Source organism: Cyprinodon tularosa, unplaced genomic scaffold, assembly GCF_016077235.1.
Source record: "Cyprinodon tularosa strain WSP-4 unplaced genomic scaffold, ASM1607723v1 ctg1058, whole genome shotgun sequence".
Classification (NCBI taxonomy): domain Eukaryota; kingdom Metazoa; phylum Chordata; class Actinopteri; order Cyprinodontiformes; family Cyprinodontidae; genus Cyprinodon; species Cyprinodon tularosa.
In genome coordinates, this window is record NW_024037847.1 from 24,881 (window position 1) to 48,371 (window position 23,491).

Here is a 23,491-nt window from a genome sequence, read left to right on the forward strand (position 1 = left end):
CAGAACCTCAGGATGTGAAGCACTTTGACATTTTATAAAAGTGTGTTTACTTCAGTAGAAGCAAGTAGTGGCAAAAGCAGGAGGAAGTTCTCTTCCTTCCATCTTACCAGCAGGTCCACCATGTTTGGTTTGTTGTTCCTGAGCGTCTTCACGGCGTGGAAGACATCAACGCAGCGCTGCTGCCGCAGCATCTCACACACGATGCTGACGCTGCAGAAGACGCCGCTGCGACCACCGCCATTCCTGAGGGACACAGATGAGACTGTTCTCTTTCTGACCATAAGATGGAGACAAAACACCACTGCAGACACATTCAATTAACTTCTATTCAGTCTATTTCTATAGCTCCAATTCACATCATGTCATCTCAGGTCACTTTCCAGTTCACCAGATCATCCAGTCAGATTGATTCAAAGTTTTCTATCTAAGGAAAACCAGCTGATTGCATCGACTCATTGACTCTTCAGCAATCCCTCACACTAATCATGCTTGGAGCGACAGTGGAGAGGAAAAACTCCCTTTGAACAGGAAGAAACCTCCAGCAGAACCAGGCTCAGTGTGAGCGGCCATCTGCTGAGGCCCACTGGGGTTCAAGGAGACAGAAGCAGACGTAGAAAAAGAAGCATAGATACAAAAGGCAACTGTCAACCAGCTCCACAGGCGGCCCCGTCCAGGAAACACACAGCCAGGGAGACGAGCTCCGAGCCAGCTCCCATGTCAGAGGATGAAGAGAGCACATCCACTCAGTCACGGTCAGAGAAACAGGACTACACTGGAAAACAGGCCAAGCTCCAACATCTAGAAACAAAGGTGTTGATGGCAGCAGCACAGCTGATATTTCTCTCCAGGATGGAGTCACAGCCAAACAGGAACAGACCAGATGAAGCTACTATGAGAAAAAGCAGAGAGAGCAGAACGTTAGAGATTGAACTAACAGATTCTGCAGAGTGGGAGAATAGAGATAGAATGAAGCAGAATGATGAAAAAGGGGTCCCTATGTCCTCCAGCAGTGGTACTCCACAGGTAACCTTTGAGCATGAGGAAGATCTATCATTAACATGAACAAACTGAAATCGATCAGATAGATCAGATTTAAACCAGTCTAGAGCTGTTCCTTTAATACCAACAAAATATTCAAGTCTTTCTAAAAGAATATTCTGATCAACTGGATCAAATGCAGCACTGAGATCCAACAGGACGAGCACAGATACAAGTCCATTATCTGAGGCCATGAGAATATCATTAGTGACTTTCACCAGAGCTGTTTCAGTGCTATGATGAGCTCTAAAGCCAGACTGAAACTCTTCAAAAAGTTCATTATGGTGGAAGTGATCGCAAACTTGTTTGGCAACTACTTTCTCAAGAATTTTAGATAAGAAAGGAAGATTGGATATAGGTCTATAATTGACCAAGTCATCTGGGTCAAGAGACGGTTTCTTAAGCAGAGGTTTAATTCCAGCAACCTTAAAAGCTTTAGGTACATATCCCTGTAACAGAGATAGATTAATCACATCTAAAATGGAGGAGGAGATCAAAGGGAATACCTCCTTAAATAACCTGGTTGGAACTGGATCTAACATACAAGTTGAAGGCTTAGATGAAGACAATAGTTTTGCTAATTCAGAGAGATCAACTGGATCAAAGCAGTCTAAACCCGGTTCAGATTCCATGACTACCTCAGATGCTGCCCCCCCACCCACCCCCCCCGCCCCCATAAAATCATTACTGTTAAGAGCAGGTGGAATGGTGGAATGGACGGTTCAACACAGCAATGGCTCTGGGTTAGATTGGAAGCTTTATTAAGAGAAATCTAGGATTATTTATTCTCCTCTATTAATGAGCAAAAATATGCTGCTCTTGCTTTACAAAGGGTCCTCTTATACAGCAGTAAACCATTTAAACAAAGTACGCAGCTCTGCATTAAACCAAGGAGCAAGCTTTCTATTTTAATGGTTTTCATTTTCAAAGGAGCTGCGTTGTCTAAGGCAGTACGCAGAGAACTAGCAACCCCATCAACAAAATCATCAACCTGTGAAGGGGAATAAGCTAAGCTTTTGCACTCTGCAGCACTGCTCAGTGACACAGAGGAGAGAGAAAGTGAAGCAGATTCTTTAAAATGTATACCTGCTCTATCTGATAAAGATCTACTAAAATTGAACCTTCTTTTGGGGGAGGAGAACTCTGTTAAAGTAATCCTGAATCCTCACTTCCTGTTTGGATTAACTGAGTGTGCAGCTGTTGCAGCTGTTCAGAGGATCTCCATCTGAAGTTAAGTTATTTTCTCTGTGATATCTCTGTATCTAAGTAACTCTAACTGACTACTTTAAAACATAGCACCTTCTGCTGCACTTTTCTACTGAGCACTTGTCAGTTTCACACGGTTTTATTTCTGATAGCAAGGAGTAGCTAGCCTAGGCTAGTGCTAGCTTAGCATTGCTATGGCTTCTCTCTCTCCCTCCCTTGACTCTTTTCCAACTCTTCCTTCTTCCTCTCCTCTCTCCTGCTCTCTGTGTCAGATGTTCAGTTATTCCTCTGCCTCCTTTAGTGATAATGGGATGTGTAATAAGTGTAGTATTTTAGTAGCTTTGGAGGCGAGGGTGTCAGAGTTAGAATCCAGGCTTCAGGCTGTTGAACATCCAGGAGTTAAAGTAGGCCCCCCACGTAGCTGTCCTCCAAAAGTGCCTGAGCAGCCAGGCGATTGGGTAACTGTATGCAGAAAGCGTAGTCGTGGATCTCTGCCCACTGGTCACCACCAACCCGTTCACGTTTCTAACTGGTTTTCCCCACTCAGTGACACACCCACTGAGAAGCCCACTCTGGTGATTGGCAGCTCCATAGTCAGAAACGTGGCATTAGAGACACCAGGGACCATAGTCAAATGTTTGCCGGGGGCCAGAACGGGCGACATCAAATCCTCCCTGAAACTACTGGCTAAGGATAAGGTTAAATACAGTAAGATTGTTATTCACGCTGGTGGTAATGACACCCGGTTACGCCGATCGGAGGTCACTAAAATTAGTGTAGCTTCGGTGTGTAAGTTTGCCAAAAAAATGTCGGACTCCGTAATTTTCTCTGGTCCCCTCCCTGATCTGACCAGTGATGACATGTTTAGCCGCATGTCGTCATTCAACCGCTGGTTGTCTAGGTGGTGCCCTGAAAACAACGTGGGCTACATTAATAATTGGCAATCCTTTTGGGGAAAGCCTGGTCTGATTCGGAGAGACGGCATCCATCCCACTTTGGATGGTGCAGCTCTTCTTTCTAGGAATCTGGCCACATTTATTAGTCCTCCAAAACCCTGACCACCCAGGGTGCAGACCAGGAAGCAGAGTTGTAGTTTAACACACATCTCTGCAGCTTCTCTACTGTTACCCACTCTTTACTCCATCCAGACAGTGTCTTGCCCACGACCAAACTCTAATAAATTAGCAAAGATTCCCAAAGGAGTAAATCATGATAATCTAATTAAAATCAAAATAACTCCAATTGGGGAAAAAGTTAAAACAATTAAATGCGGTCTGTTTAACATAAGATCGCTTTCCTCTAAAAGTCTACTAGTTAATGACTTGATTTGTGATAATCACATTGACTTGTTTTGCCTTACAGAAACCTGGCTGCAGCAAGAGGATTATGTGAGCATAAATGAGGCAACTCCTTCAAGCTATTTAAATTTTCACATCCCCAGAAGTTCTGGGCGAGGAGGAGGAGTAGCAACAATCTTCCAGTCTGACTTACTGATTACTCCCAAAACAATTAATACCTACAACTCTTTTGAACATTTAACCCTTAATTTCCCTGATCCAAATTTCAAGGCAAGAAAACCTCTTCTTTTTGTAACTTTGTATTGTCCACCAGGTCCTTACTCTGAATTTTTAGATGAGTTTTCAGAGTTCCTTTCTGATTTGGTATTAAATACTGACAGGGTCATCATAGTGGGAGATTTTAACATCCATGCTGACATTGAAGGCGATAGCTTAAGAGCAGCCTTTAATGCTATCTTAGACACTGTTGGCTTTGTTCAAAATGTGAATAGTCCCACGCATTCTCATCTTCATACTTTGGATCTTGTGCTGACATACGGCATAGAATGTGAAGAAATAACAGTATTTCCTCACAACCCTGTCCTCTCTGACCACTTTCTAATAACCTTCAGGATTACTTTAACAGAGTTCTCCTCCCCCAAAAGAAGGTTCAATTTTAGTAGATCTTTATCAGATAGTGCAGTTAAAAATTTTAAAGAATCTGCTTCACTTTCTCTCTGCTCTGTGTCACTGAGCAGTGCTGCAGAGTGCAAAAGCTTAGCTTATTCCCCTTCACAGGTTGATGATTTTGTTGATGGGGTTGCTAGTTCTCTGCGTATTGCCTTAGACAACGCAGCTCCTTTGAAAATGAAAACCATTAAAATAGAAAGCTTGCTCCTTGGTTTAATGCAGAGCTGCGTACTTTGAAGCAAAATGCTAGGAAACTGGAGAGAAAATATCGCTCCACAGGCCTGCGGGAGTCCTTCCTAGTCTGGAAAAATGGTTTACTGCTGTATAAGAGGAGCCTTTGTAAAGCAAGAGCAGCATACTTCTCCTCATTAATATGATGATACCCAGCTATATCTGTCTATAAATCCAGATGAAGCTAACCCATTACATAGATTACAGGCATGTCTTGAAGACATAAAAACCTGGATGACTCTTAATTTTCTGCTTCTGAATGCAGACAAAACAGAAGTTATAGTCTTTGGACCAGAGTCTCTGAAAAAGAAACTGATTAGCCAGTCACTTCATTTGGATGGGATTAAACTGATTTCAGATAATAAAGTAAAAAATCTTGGTGTTATTTTTGATCAGGACCTGTCATTTAAATCCCATATCAAAGAGGTTTCTAGAATTTCCTTCTTTCATCTGAGGAACATTGCAAAAATTAGAAATATCCTGTCCAGGGGTGATGCTGAGAAACTAGTCCATGCATTTGTTACTTCAAGGCTGGACTATTGTAATTCTTTACTATCAGGAAGTCCACAAACTGTAGTTAAAAGCCTTCAGCTGATCCAAAATGCTGCAGCCAGAGTTCTAATGAAAATGAAAAAGAGAGATCATATCTCTCCTATCCTGGCTTCTCTTCATTGGCTTCCTGTTAAATCCAGAATAGAATTTAAAATCCTCCTTCTCACATATAAAGCCTTAAATGGCCAAGCTCCATCTTATATCAGAGATCTGATTGTTCCTTATGTTCCTAACAGAGCACTTCGCTCTCAATCTGCAGGTTTACTAGTGGTTCCTAGAACTTCTAAAAGTAGAATGGGAGGCAGATCTTTTAGTTATCAGGCTCCTCTCCTGTGGAACCAACTACCAGTTTTAGTCCGTGAGGCAGACACCCTGTCTACTTTTAAGGCTAGGCTTAAAACTTTCATTTTTGATAAAGCTTATAGTTAGGGTGGCTCAGGTTATCCTGAGCTATCTCTATAGTTATGCTGCTATAGGCTTAGACTTTTGGAGGACATAGGGACCCCCATTTCATCATTCTGCTTCATTCTCTCTCTGTTCTCCTATTCTGCAGAATCTGTTAGTTCAATCTCTAACCTTCTGCTCTCTCTGCTTTTCCTCAGAGTAGCTTTGCCTCGTCTGTTCCTGTTTGGCTGTGACGTCATCCTGGAAAAAAACATCAGCTGTGCTGCTTCTATCAACACCCTTGTTAATAGATGTTGGAGATCGGCCTGTTTTCCAGTGTGGTCCTGTTTCTCTGACCGTGACTGAGTGGATGTGCTCTCTTCGTCCTCTGGCATGGGAGCTGCCTTGGAGCTCGTCTGCCTGGCTGTGTGTTTCCTGGACGGGGCTGCCTTTTACAGCTGCTTTTTGTATCTCTGCTTCTGTCTCCTTGAACCCCAGTCGGCCTCGGCAGATGGCCGCTCACACTGAGCCTGGTTCTGCTGGAGGTTTCTTCCTGTTAAAAGGGAGTTTTTCCTCTCCACTGTCGCTACAAGCATGCTTAGTGTGGGGGATTGTATTTGAGTCAATGAGTCAATGCAATCAACTGGTTTTCCTTAGATAGAAAACTTTGTATCAATTTGACTGTATGATCTGGTTGAACTGTAAAGTGCCTTGAGATGACATGTGTTGTGAATTTGGCGCTATATAAATAAACTGAATTGAATTGAATTGAATTAATAGAGGAGAATAAGAATAATCCTAGATTTCTTTTTAATACAGTTGCCAAACTCACCCATAGCCATAGCTCTGTTGAACCGTCCATTCCACCTGCTCTTAGCAGCAATGATTTTATGGGATTCTTTATAAATAAGATTGATCTTATTAAAAATAAGATCATAAGTACTCCTCTATCCGTGACTGTACCTGAGGTAGTCATGGAATCTGAACCGGGTTTAGACTGCTTTGATCCAGTTGAACTTTCTGAATTAGCAAAATTATTGTCTTCATCTAAGCCTTCAACTTGTATGTTAGATCCAGTTCGAACCAGGTTATTTAAGGAGGCATTCCCTTTGATCTCCTCCTCCATTTTAGATGTGATTAATCTATCTCTGTTACAGGGATATGTACCTAAAGCTTTTAAGGTTGCTGTAATTAAACCTCTGCTTAAGAAACCGTCTCTTGACCCAGATGACTTGGTCAATTATAGACCTATATCCAATCTTCCTTTCTTATCCAAAATTCTTGAGAAAGTAGTTGCCAAACAAGTGTGCGATCACTTCCACCATAATGAACTTTTTGAAGAGTTTCAGTCTGGCTTTAGAGCTCATCATAGCACTGAAACAGCTCTGGTGAAAGTCACTAATGATATTCTCATGGCCTCAGATAATGGACTTGTATCTGTGCTCGTCCTGTTGGATCTTAGTGCTGCATTTGATACAGTTGATCAGAATATTCTTTTAGAAAGACTTGAATATTTTGTTGGAATTAAAGGAACAGCACTAGACTGGTTTAAATCTGATCTATCTGATCGAATTCAGTTTGTTCATGTTAATGATAGATCTTCAACACGCTCAAAGGTTACCTGTGGAGTACCACAGGGATCAGTGCTAGGACCAATTCTCTTTACTTTATACATGCTCCCAATTGGTAGAATTATTAGACAGCATGGGATTAATTTCCACTGTTATGCTGATGATACCCAGCTATATCTGTCTATAAATCCAGATGAAGCTAACCCATTACATAGATTACAGGCATGTCTGAAGACATAAAAACCTGGATGACTCTTAACTTTCTGCTTCTGAATGCAGACAAAACAGAAGTTATAGTCTTTGGACCAGAGTCTCTGAAAAAGAAGCTGATTAGCCAGTCACTTCATTTGGATGGGATTAAACTGATTTCAGATAATAAAGTAAAAAATCTTGGTGTTGTTTTTGATCAGGACCTGTCATTTAAATCTCATATCAAAGAGGTTTCTAGAATTTCCTTCTTTCATCTGAGGAATATTGCAGAAATGAGCAATCTCCTGTCCAGGGGCGATGCTGAGAAACTAGTCCATGCATTTGTTACTTCAAGGCTGGACTATTGTAATTCTTTACTATCAGGAAGTCCACAAACTGTAGTTAAAAGCCTTCAGCTGATCCAAAATGCTGCAGCCAGAGTTCTGATGAAAATGAAAAAGAGAGATCATATCTCTCCTATCCTGGCTTCTCTTCATTGGCTTCCTGTTAAATCAAGAATAGAATTTAAAATCCTCCTTCTCACATATAAAGCCTTAAATGGCCAAGCACCATCTTATATCAGAGATCTGATTGTTCCTTATGTTCCTAACAGAGCACTTCGCTCTCAATCTGCAGGTTTACTAGTGGTTCCTAGAATTTCTAAAAGTAGAATGGGAGGCAGATCTTTTAGTTCTCAGGTTCCTCTCCTGTGGAACCAACTACCAGTTTTAGTCCGTGAGGCAGACACCCTGTCTACTTTTAAGGCTAGGCTTAAAACTTTCCTTTTTGATAAAGCTTCTAGTTAGAGTGGCTCAGGTTATGCTGATCTATCTCTATAGTTCTGCTGCTATAGGCTTAGACTGCTGGAGGACATAGGGACCCCTTTTTCATTATTCTGCTTCATTCTCTCTCTGTTCTCCTATTCTGCAGAATCTGTTAGTTCAATCTCTAACCTTCTGCTCTCTCTGCTTTTCCTCAGAGTAGCTTTGCCTCGTCTGTTCCTGTTTGGCTGTGACGTCATCCTGGAAAGAAACATCAGCTGTGCTGCTGCCATCAACACCCTTGTTTATAGATGTTGGAGATCGGCCTGTTTTCCAGTGTGGTCCTGTTTCTCTGACCGTGACTAACTGGATGTGCTCTCTTCGTCCTCTGGCATGGGAGCTGCCTTGGAGCTCGTCTGCTTGGCTATGTGTTTCCTGGACGGGGCCGCCTTTTACAGCTGCCTTTTGTATCTATGCTTCTTTTTCTATGTCTGCTTCTGTCTCCTTGAACCCCAGTGGGCCTCAGCAGATGGCCGCTCACACTGAGCCTGGTTCTGCTGGAGGTTTCTTCCTGTTCAAAGGGAGTTTTTCCTCTCCACTGTCGCTACAAGCATGCTTAGTGTGAGGGATTGCTGAAGAGTCAATGAGTCGATGCAATCAGCTGGTTTTCCTTAGATAGAAAACTTTGTATCAATTTGACTGGATGATCTGGTTGAACTGTAAAGTGCCTTGAGATGACATGATGTGAATTTGGCGCTGTATAAATAAACTGAATAGAACTGAAGATGAGAATGCGTGGGACTATTCACATTTTGAACAAAGCCAATAGTGTCTAAGATAGCATTAAAGGCTGCTCTTAAGCTATCGCCTTCAATGTCAGCATGGATGTTAAACTCTCCCACTATGATGACCCTGTCAGTATTTAATACCAAATCAGAAAGGAACTCTGAAAACTCATCTAAACATTCAGAGTAAGGACCTGGTGGACGATACAAAGTTACAAAAAGAAGAGGTTTTCTTGCCTTGAAATTTGGATCAGGGAAATTAAGGATTAAATTATCAAAGAGTTGTAGGTATTAATTGTTTTGGGAGTAATCAGTAAGATTTTGGTCGTGGGCAAGACACTGTCTGGATGGAGTAAAGAGTGGGTAACAGTAGAGAAGCTGCAGAGAGGTCTGTTAAACTAGGACTCTGCTTCCTGGTCTGCACCCCGGGGGGTCAGGGTTTTGGAGGACTAATAAATGTGGCCAGATTCCTGGAAAGAAGAGCTGCACCATACAAAGTGGGATGGATGTGGGCTGAAAGCTACTAAAATACTACACTTATTACACATACACAACGTGCAGCAGAAGGCGTCGTGTTTTAAAGTAGTTCTGGTCAGTTAGAGTTACTGAGATATCAGAGAAAAAATAACTGAATTCAGACGGATATAGACTGGACAGCAGCAACACTCAGTAATCCAAAGAGGAAGTGAACATGATAGCAATTCAGCTCCTTTATGTTTACATCACAGATACTACTCTGGTTATACTACTAAACTGGGGCTATAGAAATAATCTGAATTGAATAGAACAGTATTGTAAACTATAGTGTTTAATCGTGGGTAGCATTGCAACCCTGTACATTGCAAGGAAGTACAGCATATTTTACTGTGTAATACAATGTATATAACTGTATATCTCTCTGTTGTACAGTGTGTGGTACAGTGTTTCACATTGTGTAGTACTGGAAAGTAGAAATGCAACGATCCATTTTTATCCGATCCAATGCGATACCTGGACTGAGAGTATCGGCCGATATCTGATAGCCATCAGATTACCTGTTGAATGTGACTGAAGGCTTTAAGCTCCACATTATTATTTCTAAAAAAGACAAATGAACACAGATAGAAATGTACTTTATAGTATACACATTAACAAGCAGCTCCAAGTAGAAATGCAATAATTGATATCCGATCCCGCTAACTAGTCAATATCAGAGCCGATACAGGAATCTGATCAGTGCATCTCTACTCTAAAGTATAGAGTGTTTAGTACTGCTTAGTACTATTTGTGTATTCAAGATCTGAAGACGTTTCTCCACCTCTCCAGGAAGCTTTCTCAATTCAAATGTCTGGATCCGCAGTGAGTTTGAGTCTTATATAGACAACGCCTTGTATCGCTTGGAAACATGCAATGGTAACCGATGAATGGGTCGTTAGTTCCATCGTTAGCCTGTAATATCTGAACCTGTCTATGATTCTAGGGGTCGGTCATTAAAGGGGGGATTGCCATTAAGGGGGGGGATTGTCTCCTGTAATACCTGAAACCTGTCTATGATTGTTAAGGGTTGGTCGTTAAGGAGGTATTGTTCACCGGCTGGAGGCGGGTAGGTCCCTCGTTCCTCTGTGATGGGGTGGGGGGTTTGGTGATATCTGGAAGGGATCATGTCTATGATTGAATTGTATGTTTTTGGAAGCTGGAATCTGAGTCCACCACCTCTGTTTAAAGTTGGTTTTTCTCTCTTAACATAGATGGCTTCCTTCCTCTCAAACCACGTATTTTCTTTATCCAGAATATGGACATTCTGGTCCTCAAAAGAATGTCCTTTGTCCACAAGGTGTAGGTGTACTGCGGAGTCTTGTCCAGAGGCGGCCGCTCTTCTGTGTTGGGCCATGCGTCTGTGGAGAGGTTGTTTTGTTTCTCTAATATAAAGATCAGAGCATTCCTCGCTGCACTGAACAGCATATACCACTCCGCTCATATTCGGTCTGGGGGTTTTATCTTTAGGGTGCACTAGCCTCTGTTTAAGGGTTTGGTTTGGCTTGAAATGTACTGGGATCTTGTGTTTGGAGTACATTTCAAGCCAAACTAAACCCTTAAACAGAGGCTACGACCCATTCATCGGTTACCATTTGCATGTTTCCAAGCGATACAAGGCGTTGTCCATATAAGACTCAAACTCACTGCGGATCCAGATATTTGAATTGAGAAAGCTTCCTGGAGAGGTGGAGAAACGTCTTCAAATCTTGAAAACCAAGTCCAGTGGATATTTTTTGAATTTTTTACAGAATGACTAGGACCTGGATGGCTGAGAACCTTCATCAGCATACTATTTGTGTAGTATTTTCTAGGAGAGTGTGAAAACGATGAAGTACAGTGACGTACAGTGTGATTTCCAAAGTATACCATGTGTAGTACAGTAAGAAGTCCTAATGAACTGACCTGTATTATCAAGCAGAGGCTGAGTATGCATTTACTGCTCTGTTTTTAATATGAATACTGATTAATACATTGTGGTAAAATATGTAGTACATAGAGTTGTAATGTGATTTAAATTGGGTTGGACAGAAAGTATATTAGTGATGATTGTCAGAGGGTAGTAATGTGTGGTAGGATTGTATTTAATCCCATAAAAAAGATGCAAACTGTCCCTTTAAATAAACCACAGAGCCATTTAAAAACTAGGTTTTAAAGTGAAAATACTTATAAAAACATTAAAAATAAAAAAAAGGTAAAAATAAATATATTTTGTTATAATTAGGATGGATTCATTTTGTGAATTGAAAAAAAGTGGTGGAGTTTTTCCATAATCGCAGTCTGCAGATCAATGAGGACAAGCAGTTCCTGTCTTAACCAGAGGGGGGCAGCAGCGCTCCTCATTAATCTGGCATTGAACATGCATTTGTGAGTTATTCTAAGAAGTATCAATGGAGCATTAAAGGTGACAGAATGACTGTAGAACCTGGTAACCAGGATGGGAACCCAGTAACCAGGATGGGAACCCAGTAACCAGGATGGGAACCCAGTAACCAGGATGGGAACCTGGTAACCAGGATGGGAACCTAGTAACCAGGATGGGAACCCAGTAACCAGGATGGGAACCCAGTAACCTGGATGGGAACCCGGTAACCAGAATGGGAACCCGGTAACCAGGATGGGAACCCAGTAACCAGGATGGGAACCCAGTAACCAGGATGGGAACCCAGTAACCAGGATGGGAACCCAGTAACCAGGATGGGAACCCAGTAACCAGGATGGGAACCCGGTAACCAGAATGGGAACCCGGTAACCAGGATGGGAACCCGGTAACCAGGATGGGAACCCAGTAACCAGGATGGGAACCCAGTAACCAGAATGGGAACCCGGTAACCAGAATGGGAACCCGGTAACCAGGATGGGAACCCGGTAACCAGAATGGGAACCCAGTAACCAGGATGGGAACCCGGTAACCAGGATGGGAACCTGGTAACCAGGATGGGAACCCAGTAACCAGGATGGGAACCCAGTAACCAGGATGGGAACCCAGTAACCAGGATGGGAACCCGGTAACCAGGATGGGAACCCGGTAACCAGGATGGGAACCCGGTAACCAGGATGGGAACCTAGTAACCAGGATGGGAACCCAGTAACCAGGATGGGAACCCGGTAACCTGGATGGGAACCCGGTAACCAGAATGGGAACCCGGTAACCAGGATGGGAACCCAGTAACCAGGATGGGAACCCAGTAACCAGGATGGGAACCCAGTAACCAGGATGGGATACCAGTAACCAGAATGGGAACCCAGTAACCAGGATGGGAACCCAGTAACCAGAATGGGAACCCGGTAACCAGAATGGGAACCCGGTAACCAGGATGGGAACCCGGTAACCAGGATGGGAACCCGGTAACCAGGATGGGAACCCAGTAACCAGAATGGGAACCCAGTAACCAGAATGGGAACCCGGTAACCAGGATGGGAACCCAGTAACCAGAATGGGAACCCAGTAACCAGGATGGGAACCCAGTAACCAGGATGGGAACTCAGTAACCAGGATGGGAACCCGGTAACCTGGATGGGAACCTGGTAACCAGGATGGGAACCCGGTAACCAGGATGGGAACCCAGTAACCAGGATGGGAACCCGGTAACCTGGATGGGAACCCAGTAACCAGGATGGGAACTCAGTAACCAGGATGGGAACCCGGTAACCTGGATGGGAACCTGGTAACCAGGATGGGAACCCGGTAACCAGGATGGGAACCCAGTAACCAGGATGGGAACCCGGTAACCTGGATGGGAACCCAGTAACCAGAATGGGAACCCGGTAACCAGAATGGGAACCCGGTAACCAGGATGGGAACCCGGTAACCAGGATGGGAACCCGGTAACCAGGATGGGTTCCATGCAGAGATTAATTTACCCACTGAGTCAATAAATTAATCTTCATGTTCCTTTTGGGTTGGAACCCTGGTTCTGGTTCTGCTCCCCCCTCAGTGGACCGTGGTTCTGGTTCTGTTCCCCCCTCAGTGGACGCTGGTTCTGGCTCTGTTCTCCACTCAGTGGACCCTGGTTCTGGTTCTGTTCCCCCCTCAGTGGATCCTGGTTCTGGTTCTGCTCCCCCCTCAGTGGACCCTGGTTCTGGTTCTGCTCCCCCCTCAGTGGACCCTGGTTCTGGTTCTGTTCTCCACTTAGTGGACCCTGGTTCTGTTCCCCCCTCAGTGGACCCTGGTTCTGGTTCTGTTCTCCACTCAGTGGACCCTGATTCTGGTTCTGCTCCCCCCTCAGTGGACCCTGGTTCTGGTTCTGTTCTCCACTCAGTGGACCCTGGTTCTGTTCCCCCCTCAGTGGACCCTGGTTCTGGTTCTTTTCTCCCCTCAGTGGACCCTGGTTCTGGTTCTGTTCTCCACTCAGTGGACCCTGGTTCTGGTTCTGCTCCCCCCTCAGTGGACCCTGGTTCTGGTTCTGTTCAACACTCAGTGCACCGTGGTTCTGGTTCTGGCTCTGCCCCCCCCTCAGTGGACCCTGGTTCTGGTTCTGTTCTCCACTCAGTGGACCCTGGTTCTGGTTCTGTTCTCCACTCAGTGCACCGTGGTTCTGGTTCTGGCTCTGCCCTCCCCTCAGTGGACCCTGGTTCTGGTTCTGTTCTCCACTCAGTGGACCCTGGTTCTGGTTCTGCTCCCCCCTCAGAGGACCCTGGTTCTGGTTCTGCTCCCCCCTCAGTGGACCCTGGTTCTGGTTCTGTTCTCCACTCAGTGGACCCTGGTTCTGGTTCTGTTCTCCACTCAGTGGACCCTGGTTCTGGTTCTGCTCCCCCCTCAGTGGACCCTGGTTCTGGTTCTGTTCTCCACTCAGTGGACCCTGGTTCTGGTTCTGGCTCTGCTCCCCCCTCAGTGGACCCTGGTTCTGGTTATGTTCCCCACTCAGTAGACCCTGGTTCTGGTTCTGTTCTCCACTCAGTGGACCCTGGTTCTGGTTCTGGCTCTGCTCCCCCCTCAGTCGACCCTGGTTCTGTTCTCCACTTAGTGGACCCTGGTTCTGGTTCTGTTCTCCACTCAGTGGACCCTGGTTCTGGTTCTGCTCCCCCCTCAGTGGACCCTGGTTCTGGTTCTGCTCCCCCCTCAGTGGACCCTGGTTCTGGTTCTGTTCTCCACTCAGTGGACCCTGGTTCTGTTCCCCCCTCAGTGGACCCTGGTTCTGGTTCTTTTCTCCCCTCAGTGGACCCTGGTTCTGGTTCTGTTCTCCACTCAGTGGACCCTGGTTCTGGTTCTGCTCCCCCCTCAGTGGACCCTGGTTCTGGTTCTGTTCCCCCCTCAGTGGACCCTGGTTCTGGTTCTGGTCCCCCCTCAGTGGACCCTGGTTCTGGTTCTGGTCCCCCCTCAGTGGACCCTGGTTCTGGTTCTGTTCCCCCCTCAGTGGACCCTGGTTCTGGTTCTGGTCCCCCCTCAGTGGACCCTGGTTCTGGTTCTGTTCAACACTCAGTGCACCGTGGTTCTGGTTCTGGCTCTGCCCCCCCCCTCAGTGGACCCTGGTTCTGGTTCTGTTCTCCACTCAGTGGACCCTGGTTCTGGTTCTGCTCCCCCCTCAGTGGACCCTGGTTCTGGTTCTGTTCTCCACTCAGTGGACCCTGGTTCTGGTTCTGCTCCCCCCTCCGTGGACCCTGGTTCTGGTTCTGCTCCCCCCTCAGTGGACCCTGGTTCATGTTCTGTTCTCCACTCAGTGGACCCTGGTTCTGGTTCTGCTCCCCCCTCAGTGGACCCTGGTTCTGGTTCTGTTCCCCACTCAGTGGACCCTGGTTCTGGTTCTGTTCTCCACTCAGTGGACCCTGGTTCTGGTTCTGGCTCTGCTCTCCCCTCAGTGGACCCTGGTTCTGGTTATGTTCCCCACTCAGTAGACCCTGGTTCTGGTTCTGTTCTCCACTCAGTGGACCCTGGTTCTGGTTCTGGCTCTGCTCCCCCCTCAGTGGACCCTGGTTCTGGTTCTATTCCCCACTCAGTAGACCCTGGTTCTGGTACTGGTCTCCACTCAGTGGACCCTGGTTCTGGTTCTGTTCCCCCCTCAGTGGACCCTGGTTCTGGTTCTGCTCCCCCCTCAGTGGACCCTGGTTCTGGTTCTGTTCCCCCCTCAGTGGACCCTGGTTCTGGTTCTGGCTCTGCTCCCCCCTCAGTGGACCCTGGTTCTGGCTATGTTCCCCACTCAGTAGACCCTGGTTCTGGTTCTGTTCTCCACTCAGTGGACCCTGGTTCTGGTTCTGCTCCCCCCTCAGTGGACCCTGGTTCTGGTTCTGTTCCCCACTCAGTAGACCCTGGTTCTGGTACTGGTCTCCACTCAGTGGACCCTGGTTCTGGTTCTGTTCCTCCCTCAGTGGACCCTGGTTCTGGTTCTGGTTCTGTTCCCCCCTCAGTGGACCCTGGTTTTGGTTCTGGTTCTGTCCCCCCCCTCAGAGGACCCTGGTTCTGGTTCTGTCCCCCCCTCAGTGGACCCTGGTTCTGGTCCCCCCTCAGGGGTTCCTGGATCTGCTAACGTCAGTACATACATTGCTCTGTAGTACCCAGTAGCAGAGTAAAAAGTATGTATGTATATATGTATGTACAGAATGTGTAGTAGCATTGGTAGTAGAGTGTGTAGTGCTGTGTAATACAATTTAGTACCATGAGTAGTACAGTGTATGGCACCTTGTGTATTGCTGTGTGGTACTGTCTGCGATCAATCACTTACAGTACATGTTGCTATAGTAACAGTCTTGGTTACATCAGGGAGGTCTAACTACTAACTGCAGTGTGTACTTATTTGTTATTGTGTAGTGCCGTATAGTACTTTGTGTAGCATTGTGTAGTGCCGTTTAGTACTGTGCGTAGCATTGTGTAGTGCCGTATAGTACTTTGTGTAGCATTGTGTAGTGCCGTATAGTACTGTGTAGCATTGTGTAGTGCCGTATAGTACTTTGTGTAGCATTGTGTAGTGCCGTATAGTACTTTGTGTAGCATTGTGTAGTGCCGTTTAGTACTGTGTGTAGCAGTGTGTAGTGCCGTATAGTACTGTGCGTAGCATTGTGTAGTGCCGTATAGTACTTTGTGTAGCATTGTGTAGTGCCGTATAGTACTTTGTGTAGCATTGTGTAGTGCCGTATAGTACTGTGTAGCATTGTGTAGTGCCGTATAGTACTGTGCGTAGCATTGTGTAGTGCCGTATAGTACTTTGTGTAGCATTGTGTAGTGCCGTATAGTACTTTGTGTAGCATTGTGTAGTGCCGTATAGTACTGTGTAGCATTGTGTAGTGCCGTATAGTACTGTGTGTAGCAGTGTGTAGTGCCGTATAGTACTGTGTAGCATTGTGTAGTGCCGTATAGTACTGTGTAGCATTGTGTAGTGCCGTATAGTACTGTGTAGCATTGTGTAGTGCCGTATAGTACTGTGTGTAGCATTGTGTAGTGCCGTATAGTACTGTGTGTAGCATTGTGTAGTGCCGTTTAGTACTGTGTGTAGCAGTGTGTAGTGCCGTATAGTACTGTGCGTAGCATTGTGTAGTGCCGTATAGTACTTTGTGTAGCATTGTGTAGTGCCGTATAGTACTTTGTGTAGCATTGTGTAGTGCCGTATAGTACTTTGTGTAGCATTGTGTAGTGCCGTATAGTACTGTGCGTAGTATTGTGTAGTGCCGTTTAGTACTGTGTGTAGCAGTGTGTAGTGCCGTACAGTACTTTGTGTAGCATTGTGTAGTGCCGTATAGTACTTTGTGTAGCATTGTGTAGTGCCGTTTAGTACTGTGTGTAGCAGTGTGTAGTGCCGTATAGTACTTTGTGTAGCATTGTGTAGTGCCGTTTAGTACTTTGTGTAGCATTGTGTAGTGCCGTATAGTACTTTGTGTAGCATTGTGTAGTGCCGTTTAGTACTTTGTGTAGCATTGTGTAGTGCCGTATAGTACTTTGTGTAGCATTGTGTAGTGCCGTATAGTACTGTGTGTAGCAGTGTGTAGTGCCGTATAGTACTGTGTGTAGCAGTGTGTAGTGCCGTATAGTACTGTGTGTAGCAGTGTGTAGTGCCGTTTAGTACTGTGTGTAGTGCCGTATAGTACTGTGTGTAGCATTGTGTAGTGCCGTATAGTACTTTGTGTAGCATTGTGTAGTGCTGTATAGTACTGTGTGTAGTGCCGTTTAGTACTGTGTGTAGTGCCGTTTAGTACTGTGTGTAGCAGTGTGTAGTGCCATATAGTACTGTGTGTAGCAGTGTGTAGTACCGTATAGTACTGTGTGTAGCATTGTGTAGTGCCGTATAGTACTGTGTGTAGCATTGTGTAGTGCCGTATAGTACTGTGTGTAGCAGTGTGTAGTGCCGTATAGTAGTGTGTGTAGCAGTGTGTAGTGCCGTATAGTAGTGTGTGTAGCAGTGTGTAGTGCCGTATAGTACTGTGTGTAGCAGTGTGTAGTGCCGTATAGTAGTGTGTGTAGCAGTGTGTAGTGTCGTATAGTACTGTGTGTAGCAGTGTAGTGCCGTATAGTACTGTGTGTAGCATTGTGTAGTGCCGTATAGTACTGTGTGTAGCAGTGTGTAGTGCCGTATAGTACTGTGTGTAGCAGTGTGTAGTGCCGTATAGTAGTGTGTGTAGCAGTGTGTAGTGCCGTATAGTACTGTGTGTAGCAGTGTGTAGTGCCGTATAGTACTGTGTGTAGCAGTGTGTAGTGCCGTATAGTACTGTGTGTAGTAGTGTGTAGTGCCGTATAGTAGTGTGTGTAGCAGTGTGTAGTGCCGTATAGTAGTGTGTGTAGCAGTGTGTAGTGCCGTATAGTACTGTGTGTAGCAGTGTGTAGTGCCGTATAGTACTGTGTGTAGCAGTGTGTAGTGCCGTATAGTACTGTGTGTAGTAGTGTGTAGTGCCGTATAGTACTGTGTGTAGCAGTGTGTAGTGCCGTATAGTACTGTGTGTAGCAGTGTGTAGTACCGTATAGTACTGTGTGTAGCATTGTGTAGTGCCGTATAGTAGTGTGTGTAGCATTGTGTAGTGCCGTATAGTACTGTGTGTAGCAGTGTGTAGTGCCGTATAGTACTGTGTGTAGCATTGTGTAGTGCCGTATAGTACTGTGTGTAGCAGTGTGTAGTGCCGTATAGTACTGTGTGTAGCAGTGTGTAGTGCCGTATAGTACTGTGTGTAGCATTGTGTAGTGCCGTATAGTACTGTGTGTAGCAGTGTGTAGTGCCGTATAGTAGTGTGTGTAGCAGTGTGTAGTGCCGTATAGTAGTGTGTGTAGCAGTGTGTAGTGCCGTATAGTACTGTGTGTAGCAGTGTGTAGTGCCGTATAGTAGTGTGTGTAGCAGTGTGTAGTGCCGTATAGTAGTGTGTGTAGCAGTGTGTAGTGCCGTATAGTACTGTGTGTAGCAGTGTGTAGTGCCGTATAGTAGTGTGTGTAGCAGTGTGTAGTGTCGTATAGTACTGTGTGTAGCAGTGTAGTGCCGTATAGTACTGTGTGTAGCATTGTGTAGTGCCGTATAGTACTGTGTGTAGCAGAGTGTAGTGCCGTATAGTACTGTGTGTAGCAGTGTGTAGTGCCGTATAGTAGTGTGTGTAGCAGTGTGTAGTGCCGTATAGTACTGTGTGTAGCAGTGTGTAGTGCCGTATAGTACTGTGTGTAGCAGTGTGTAGTGCCGTATAGTACTGTGTGTAGTAGTGTGTAGTGCCGTATAGTAGTGTGTGTAGCAGTGTGTAGTGCCGTATAGTAGTGTGTGTAGCAGTGTGTAGTGCCGTATAGTACTGTGTGTAGCAGTGTGTAGTGCCGTATAGTACTGTGTGTAGCAGTGTGTAGTGCCGTATAGTACTGTGTGTAGTAGTGTGTAGTGCCGTATAGTACTGTGTGTAGCAGTGTGTAGTGCCGTATAGTACTGTGTGTAGCAGTGTGTAGTGCCGTATAGTACTGTGTGTAGCAGTGTGTAGTGCCGTATAGTACTGTGTGTAGCAGTGTGTAGTGCCGTTTAGTACTGTGTGTAGCAGTGTGTAGTGCCGTATAGTAGTGTGTGTAGCAGTGTGTAGTGCCGTATAGTACTGTGTGTAGCAGTGTGTAGTGCCGTTTAGTACTGTGTGTAGTGCCGTATAGTACTGTGTGTAGCAGTGTGTAGTGCCGTATAGTACTGTGTGTAGTAGTGTGTAGTGCTGTATAGTACTGTGTGTAGTAGTGTGTAGTGCTGTATAGTACTGTGTGTAGCAGTGTGTAGTGATGTATAGTACTGTGTGTAGCAGTGTGTAGTGCTGTATAGTACTGTGTGTAGTAGTGTGTAGTGCTGTATAGTACTGTTTGTAGCAGTGTGTAGTGCCGTATAGTACTGTGTGTAGTAGTGTGTAGTGCTGTATAGTACTGTGTGTAGCAGTGTGTAGTGCTGTACAGTACTGTGTGTAGCAGTGTGTAGTGCCGTATAGTACTGTGTGTAGCAGTGTGTAGTGCCGTTTAGTACTGTGTGTAGTGCCGTATAGTACTGTGTGTAGTGCCGTATAGTACTGTGTGTAGCAGTGTGTAGTGCCGTATAGTACTGTGTGTAGTGCCGTTTAGTACTGTGTGTAGTGCCGTATAGTACTGTGTGTAGCAGTGTGTAGTGCCGTATAGTACTGTGTGTAGCAGTGTGTAGTGCTGTATAGTACTGTGTGTAGCAGTGTGTAGTGCCGTATAGTACTGTGTGTAGCAGTGTGTAGTGCAGTATAGTACTGTGTGTAGCAGTCTGTAGTGCCGTATAGTACTGTGTGTAGCAGTGTGTAGTGCTGTATAGTACTGTGTGTAGCAGTGTGTAGTGCCGTATAGTACTGTGTGTAGCAGTGTGTAGTGCAGTATAGTACTGTGTGTAGCAGTCTGTAGTGCCGTATAGTACTGTGTGTAGCAGTGTGTAGTGCCGTTTAGTACTGTGTGTAGTGCCGTTTAGTACTGTGTGTAGTGCCGTATAGTACTGTGTGTAGTAGTGTGTAGTGCCGTATAGTACTGTGTGTAGTGCCGTTTAGTACTGTGCGTTGTGCCGTTTAGTACTGTGTGTAGTGCCGTTTAGTACTGTGTGTAGTGCCGTTTAGTACTGTGTGTAGTGCCGTATAGTACTGTGTGTAGCAGTGTGTAGTGCCGTATAGTACTGTGTGTAGTGCCGTTTAGTACTGTGTGTAGTGCCGTATAGTACTGTGTGTAGCAGTGTGTAGTGCCGTATAGTACTGTGTGTAGCAGTGTGTAGTGCCGTTTAGTACTGTGTGTAGTGCCGTATAGTACTGTGTGTAGCAGTGTGTAGTGCCGTTTAGTACTGTGCGTAGTGCCGTTTAGTACTGTGTGTAGTGCTGTATAGTACTGTGTGTAGTAGTGTGTAGTGCCGTATAGTACTGTGTGTAGTAGTGTGTAGTGCTGTATAGTACTGTGTGTAGTAGTGTGTAGTGCCGTTTAGTACTGTGTGTAGTGCCGTTTAGTACTGTGTGTAGTGCTGTATAGTACTGTGTGTAGCAGTGTGTAGTGCCGTATAGTACTGTGTGTAGTGCCGTTTAGTACTGTGTGTAGTGCTGTATAGTACTGTGTGTAGTAGTGTGTAGTGCCGTTTAGTACTGTGTGTAGTAGTGTGTAGTGCCGTTTAGTACTGTGTGTAGCAGTGTGTAGTGCCGTATAGTACTTTGTGTAGCATTGTGTAGTACCATGTTTTACTGTGTGTAGTAGTGTGTAGTGCCGTATAGTACTGTGTGTAGCAGTGTGTAGTGCCGTATAGTACTGTGTGTAGCAGTGTGTAGTGCCGTATAGTACTGTGTGTAGCATTGTGTAGTGCCGTATAGTACTGTGTGTAGCAGTGTGTAGTACCATGTTTTACTGTGTGTAGTAGTGTGTAGTGCCGTATAGTACTGTGTGTAGCAGTGTGTAGTGCTGTATAGTACTGTGTGTAGTAGTGTGTAGTGCTGTATAGTACTGTGTGTAGCAGTGTGTAGTGCTGTATAGTACTGTGTGTAGCAGTGTGTAGTGCTGTATAGTACTGTGTGTAGTAGTTTGTAGTGCTGTATAGTACTGTGTGTAGTAGTGTGTAGTACTGCACGCAGCCTTACAGGCAGTGGACCACGGTGCGTCCCTCGCCGCCGTCGTACTCGTCCTGCCACTTGTCCACCTGATGGACCAGTTTGAGGAAGGAGAGCTTGGAGACGGGCGTGTCGCGGTACATGGGCCAGCCCAGGAACTGGAATTGCTGCACCATGCGGAACCCGTCTTGCGGCTGAGGACACAGACAGGAGAACGGCCATCAGACAGAGGTAGGGGGACGTGGGGGACAGTGGGGACAGTAGGGGACGTGGGAGATTGGACAGGCAGAGACCGTCTGACAGTGAATCCAGCAGGCAGGGAGGACAAAGGGTTAAAACAAAACACACAGTGCTGGGGGGCGGGTGGAGACGCGGGTCTGGATCAAACACCTCAGGTATTTGATGAGACACAGGGAGGAAATGAAGTGTAAACTCAGCCTGACTGGGAGGTGAAGATGATCGAATCAAACACAGCCTGATCTAAATTTAGTGAAACAGCCCAGAAAGAGGATGTTTGGATCAAACAGCTTCTGATCCAACAGAACCTCTCCCCTCTGCTGATAATCACACGCTTCCTTCCTCATTATCATTATCAAACTTTCCGACATACAGGTGGGACTCCTTTCTGGCTCCTCCCCCTGAGCATATATGGCTGCCAGCAGCACCAGAACACCAACAGGAAGCTTCGTTTGCAGAATAAACTGTGTGGAGGGCTGAGAATTCAACAAACTCCTCTGGAGCTGGACACCTGTCAGGGAGGGGGAGGTGGTAAGCTCAAACGCACCCTGGCTGTGTTGTAGATCCTGAAGATGCGGCTGATGACGTCCTCCTCTAGGTCAGCAGAAACAAACTCCACCTGCAGGGAGCCGAGGCGGTGGAGGCCGTTCTCTGGCCAGTACTGAGGACACAGCTGAAAAACAGAGACATCAAGAAAGACCTCAGAGAGATTTCAAAAAGACCTCAGAGAGACCTCAGAGAGAACTCAGAGAGACCTCAGAGAGAACTCAAAAAGACATCAAAAAGACCTCAGAGAGACATAAGAAAGACCTCAGAGACTTCAGATAGACCTCATAAAGACCTCAGAGAGACCTCAGAGAGAACTCAGAGAGACCTCAGAGAGAACTCAGAGAGACCTCAGAGAGAACTCAAAAAGACATCAAAAAGACCTCAGAGAGACATAAGAAAGACCTCAGAGACTTCAGATAGACCTCATAAAGACCTCAGAAAGACCTCAGAGAGACCTCAAAAAGACCTCAGAAAGAACTCAGAAATACCTCAGAAAGACCTCAGAAAGAACTCAGAGAGACCTCAGAAAGAACTCAGAAAGACCTCAGAGAGACCTCAGATAGACCTCATAAAGACCTCAGAAAGACCTCAGAAAGAACTCAGAAAGACCTCAGAGAGACCTTGGAAAGAACTCAGAAAGACCTCAGAGAGACCTCGGGAAGATCTCAGATAGACCTCATATAGACCTCAGAAAGACCTCAGAGACTTCAGATAGACCTCATAAAGACCTCAAAAAGACCTCAGAAAGAACTCAGAAAGACCTCAGAGAGACCTCAGAAAGAACTCAGAAAGACCTCAGAGAGACCTCAGAAAGAACTCAGAAAGACCTCAGAGAGACCTCAAAAAGACATCCAAAAGAACTCAGAGAGACCTCAGAAAGAACTCAGAAAGACCTCAGAGAGACCTCAGGAAGATCTCAGAGAGACCTTAGAAAGACCCCAGAAAGACCTCAGGAAGACCTCAGAGAGATTTAAAAAATACCTCATAAAGACCTCAGAGACTTCAGATAGACCTCATATAGACCTCAGAAAGACCTCAGACTTCAGATAGACCTCATAAAGACCTCAAAAATACCTCAGAAAGAACTCAGAAAGACCTCAGAGAGACCTCAGAAAGAACTCAGAAAGACCTCAGAGAGACCTCAGAGACTTCAGATAGACCTCATAAAGTCCTCAGAAAGACCTCAGAGACCTCAGAAAGAACTCAGAAAGACCTCAGGAAGATCTCAGAGAGACCTTAGAAAGACCCCAGAAAGACCTCAGGAAGACCTCAGAGAGATTTCAAAAAGACCTCAGAAAGAACTCAGAAAGACCTCAGAGAGACCTCAAAAAGACATCCAAAAGAACTCAGAGAGACCTCAGAAAGAACTCAGAAAGACCTCAGAGAGAACTCAGAGAGACCTCAGAGAGAACTCAAAAAGACATCAAAAAGACCTCAGAGAGACATAAGAAAGACCTCAGAGACTTCAGATAGACCTCATAAAGACCTCAGAGAGACCTCAGAGAGAACTCAGAGAGACCTCAGAGAGAACTCAGAGAGACCTCAGAGAGAACTCAAAA

The 23,491-nt window shown here is 45.5% G+C and overlaps 1 protein-coding gene across 11 annotated transcripts in view; it reads right to left on the minus strand.

Annotated features, from left to right (window-relative positions):
- LOC119784034 (receptor-type tyrosine-protein phosphatase mu-like) overlaps positions 1–23,491 on the minus strand; it is a 175,520-nt gene that overhangs the window by 3,194 nt on the left and 148,835 nt on the right. For all 11 annotated transcript variants that reach the window (XM_038285926.1, XM_038285893.1, XM_038285887.1 and 8 more), the window contains 3 exons: positions 21,931–22,056; positions 21,177–21,340; positions 108–243 (listed from right to left, as the gene is read on the minus strand). In XM_038285926.1, the coding sequence (XP_038141854.1) occupies positions 108–243; positions 21,177–21,340; positions 21,931–22,056 (426 nt within the window). The remainder of the gene's footprint in view (positions 1–107; positions 244–21,176; positions 21,341–21,930; positions 22,057–23,491) is intronic.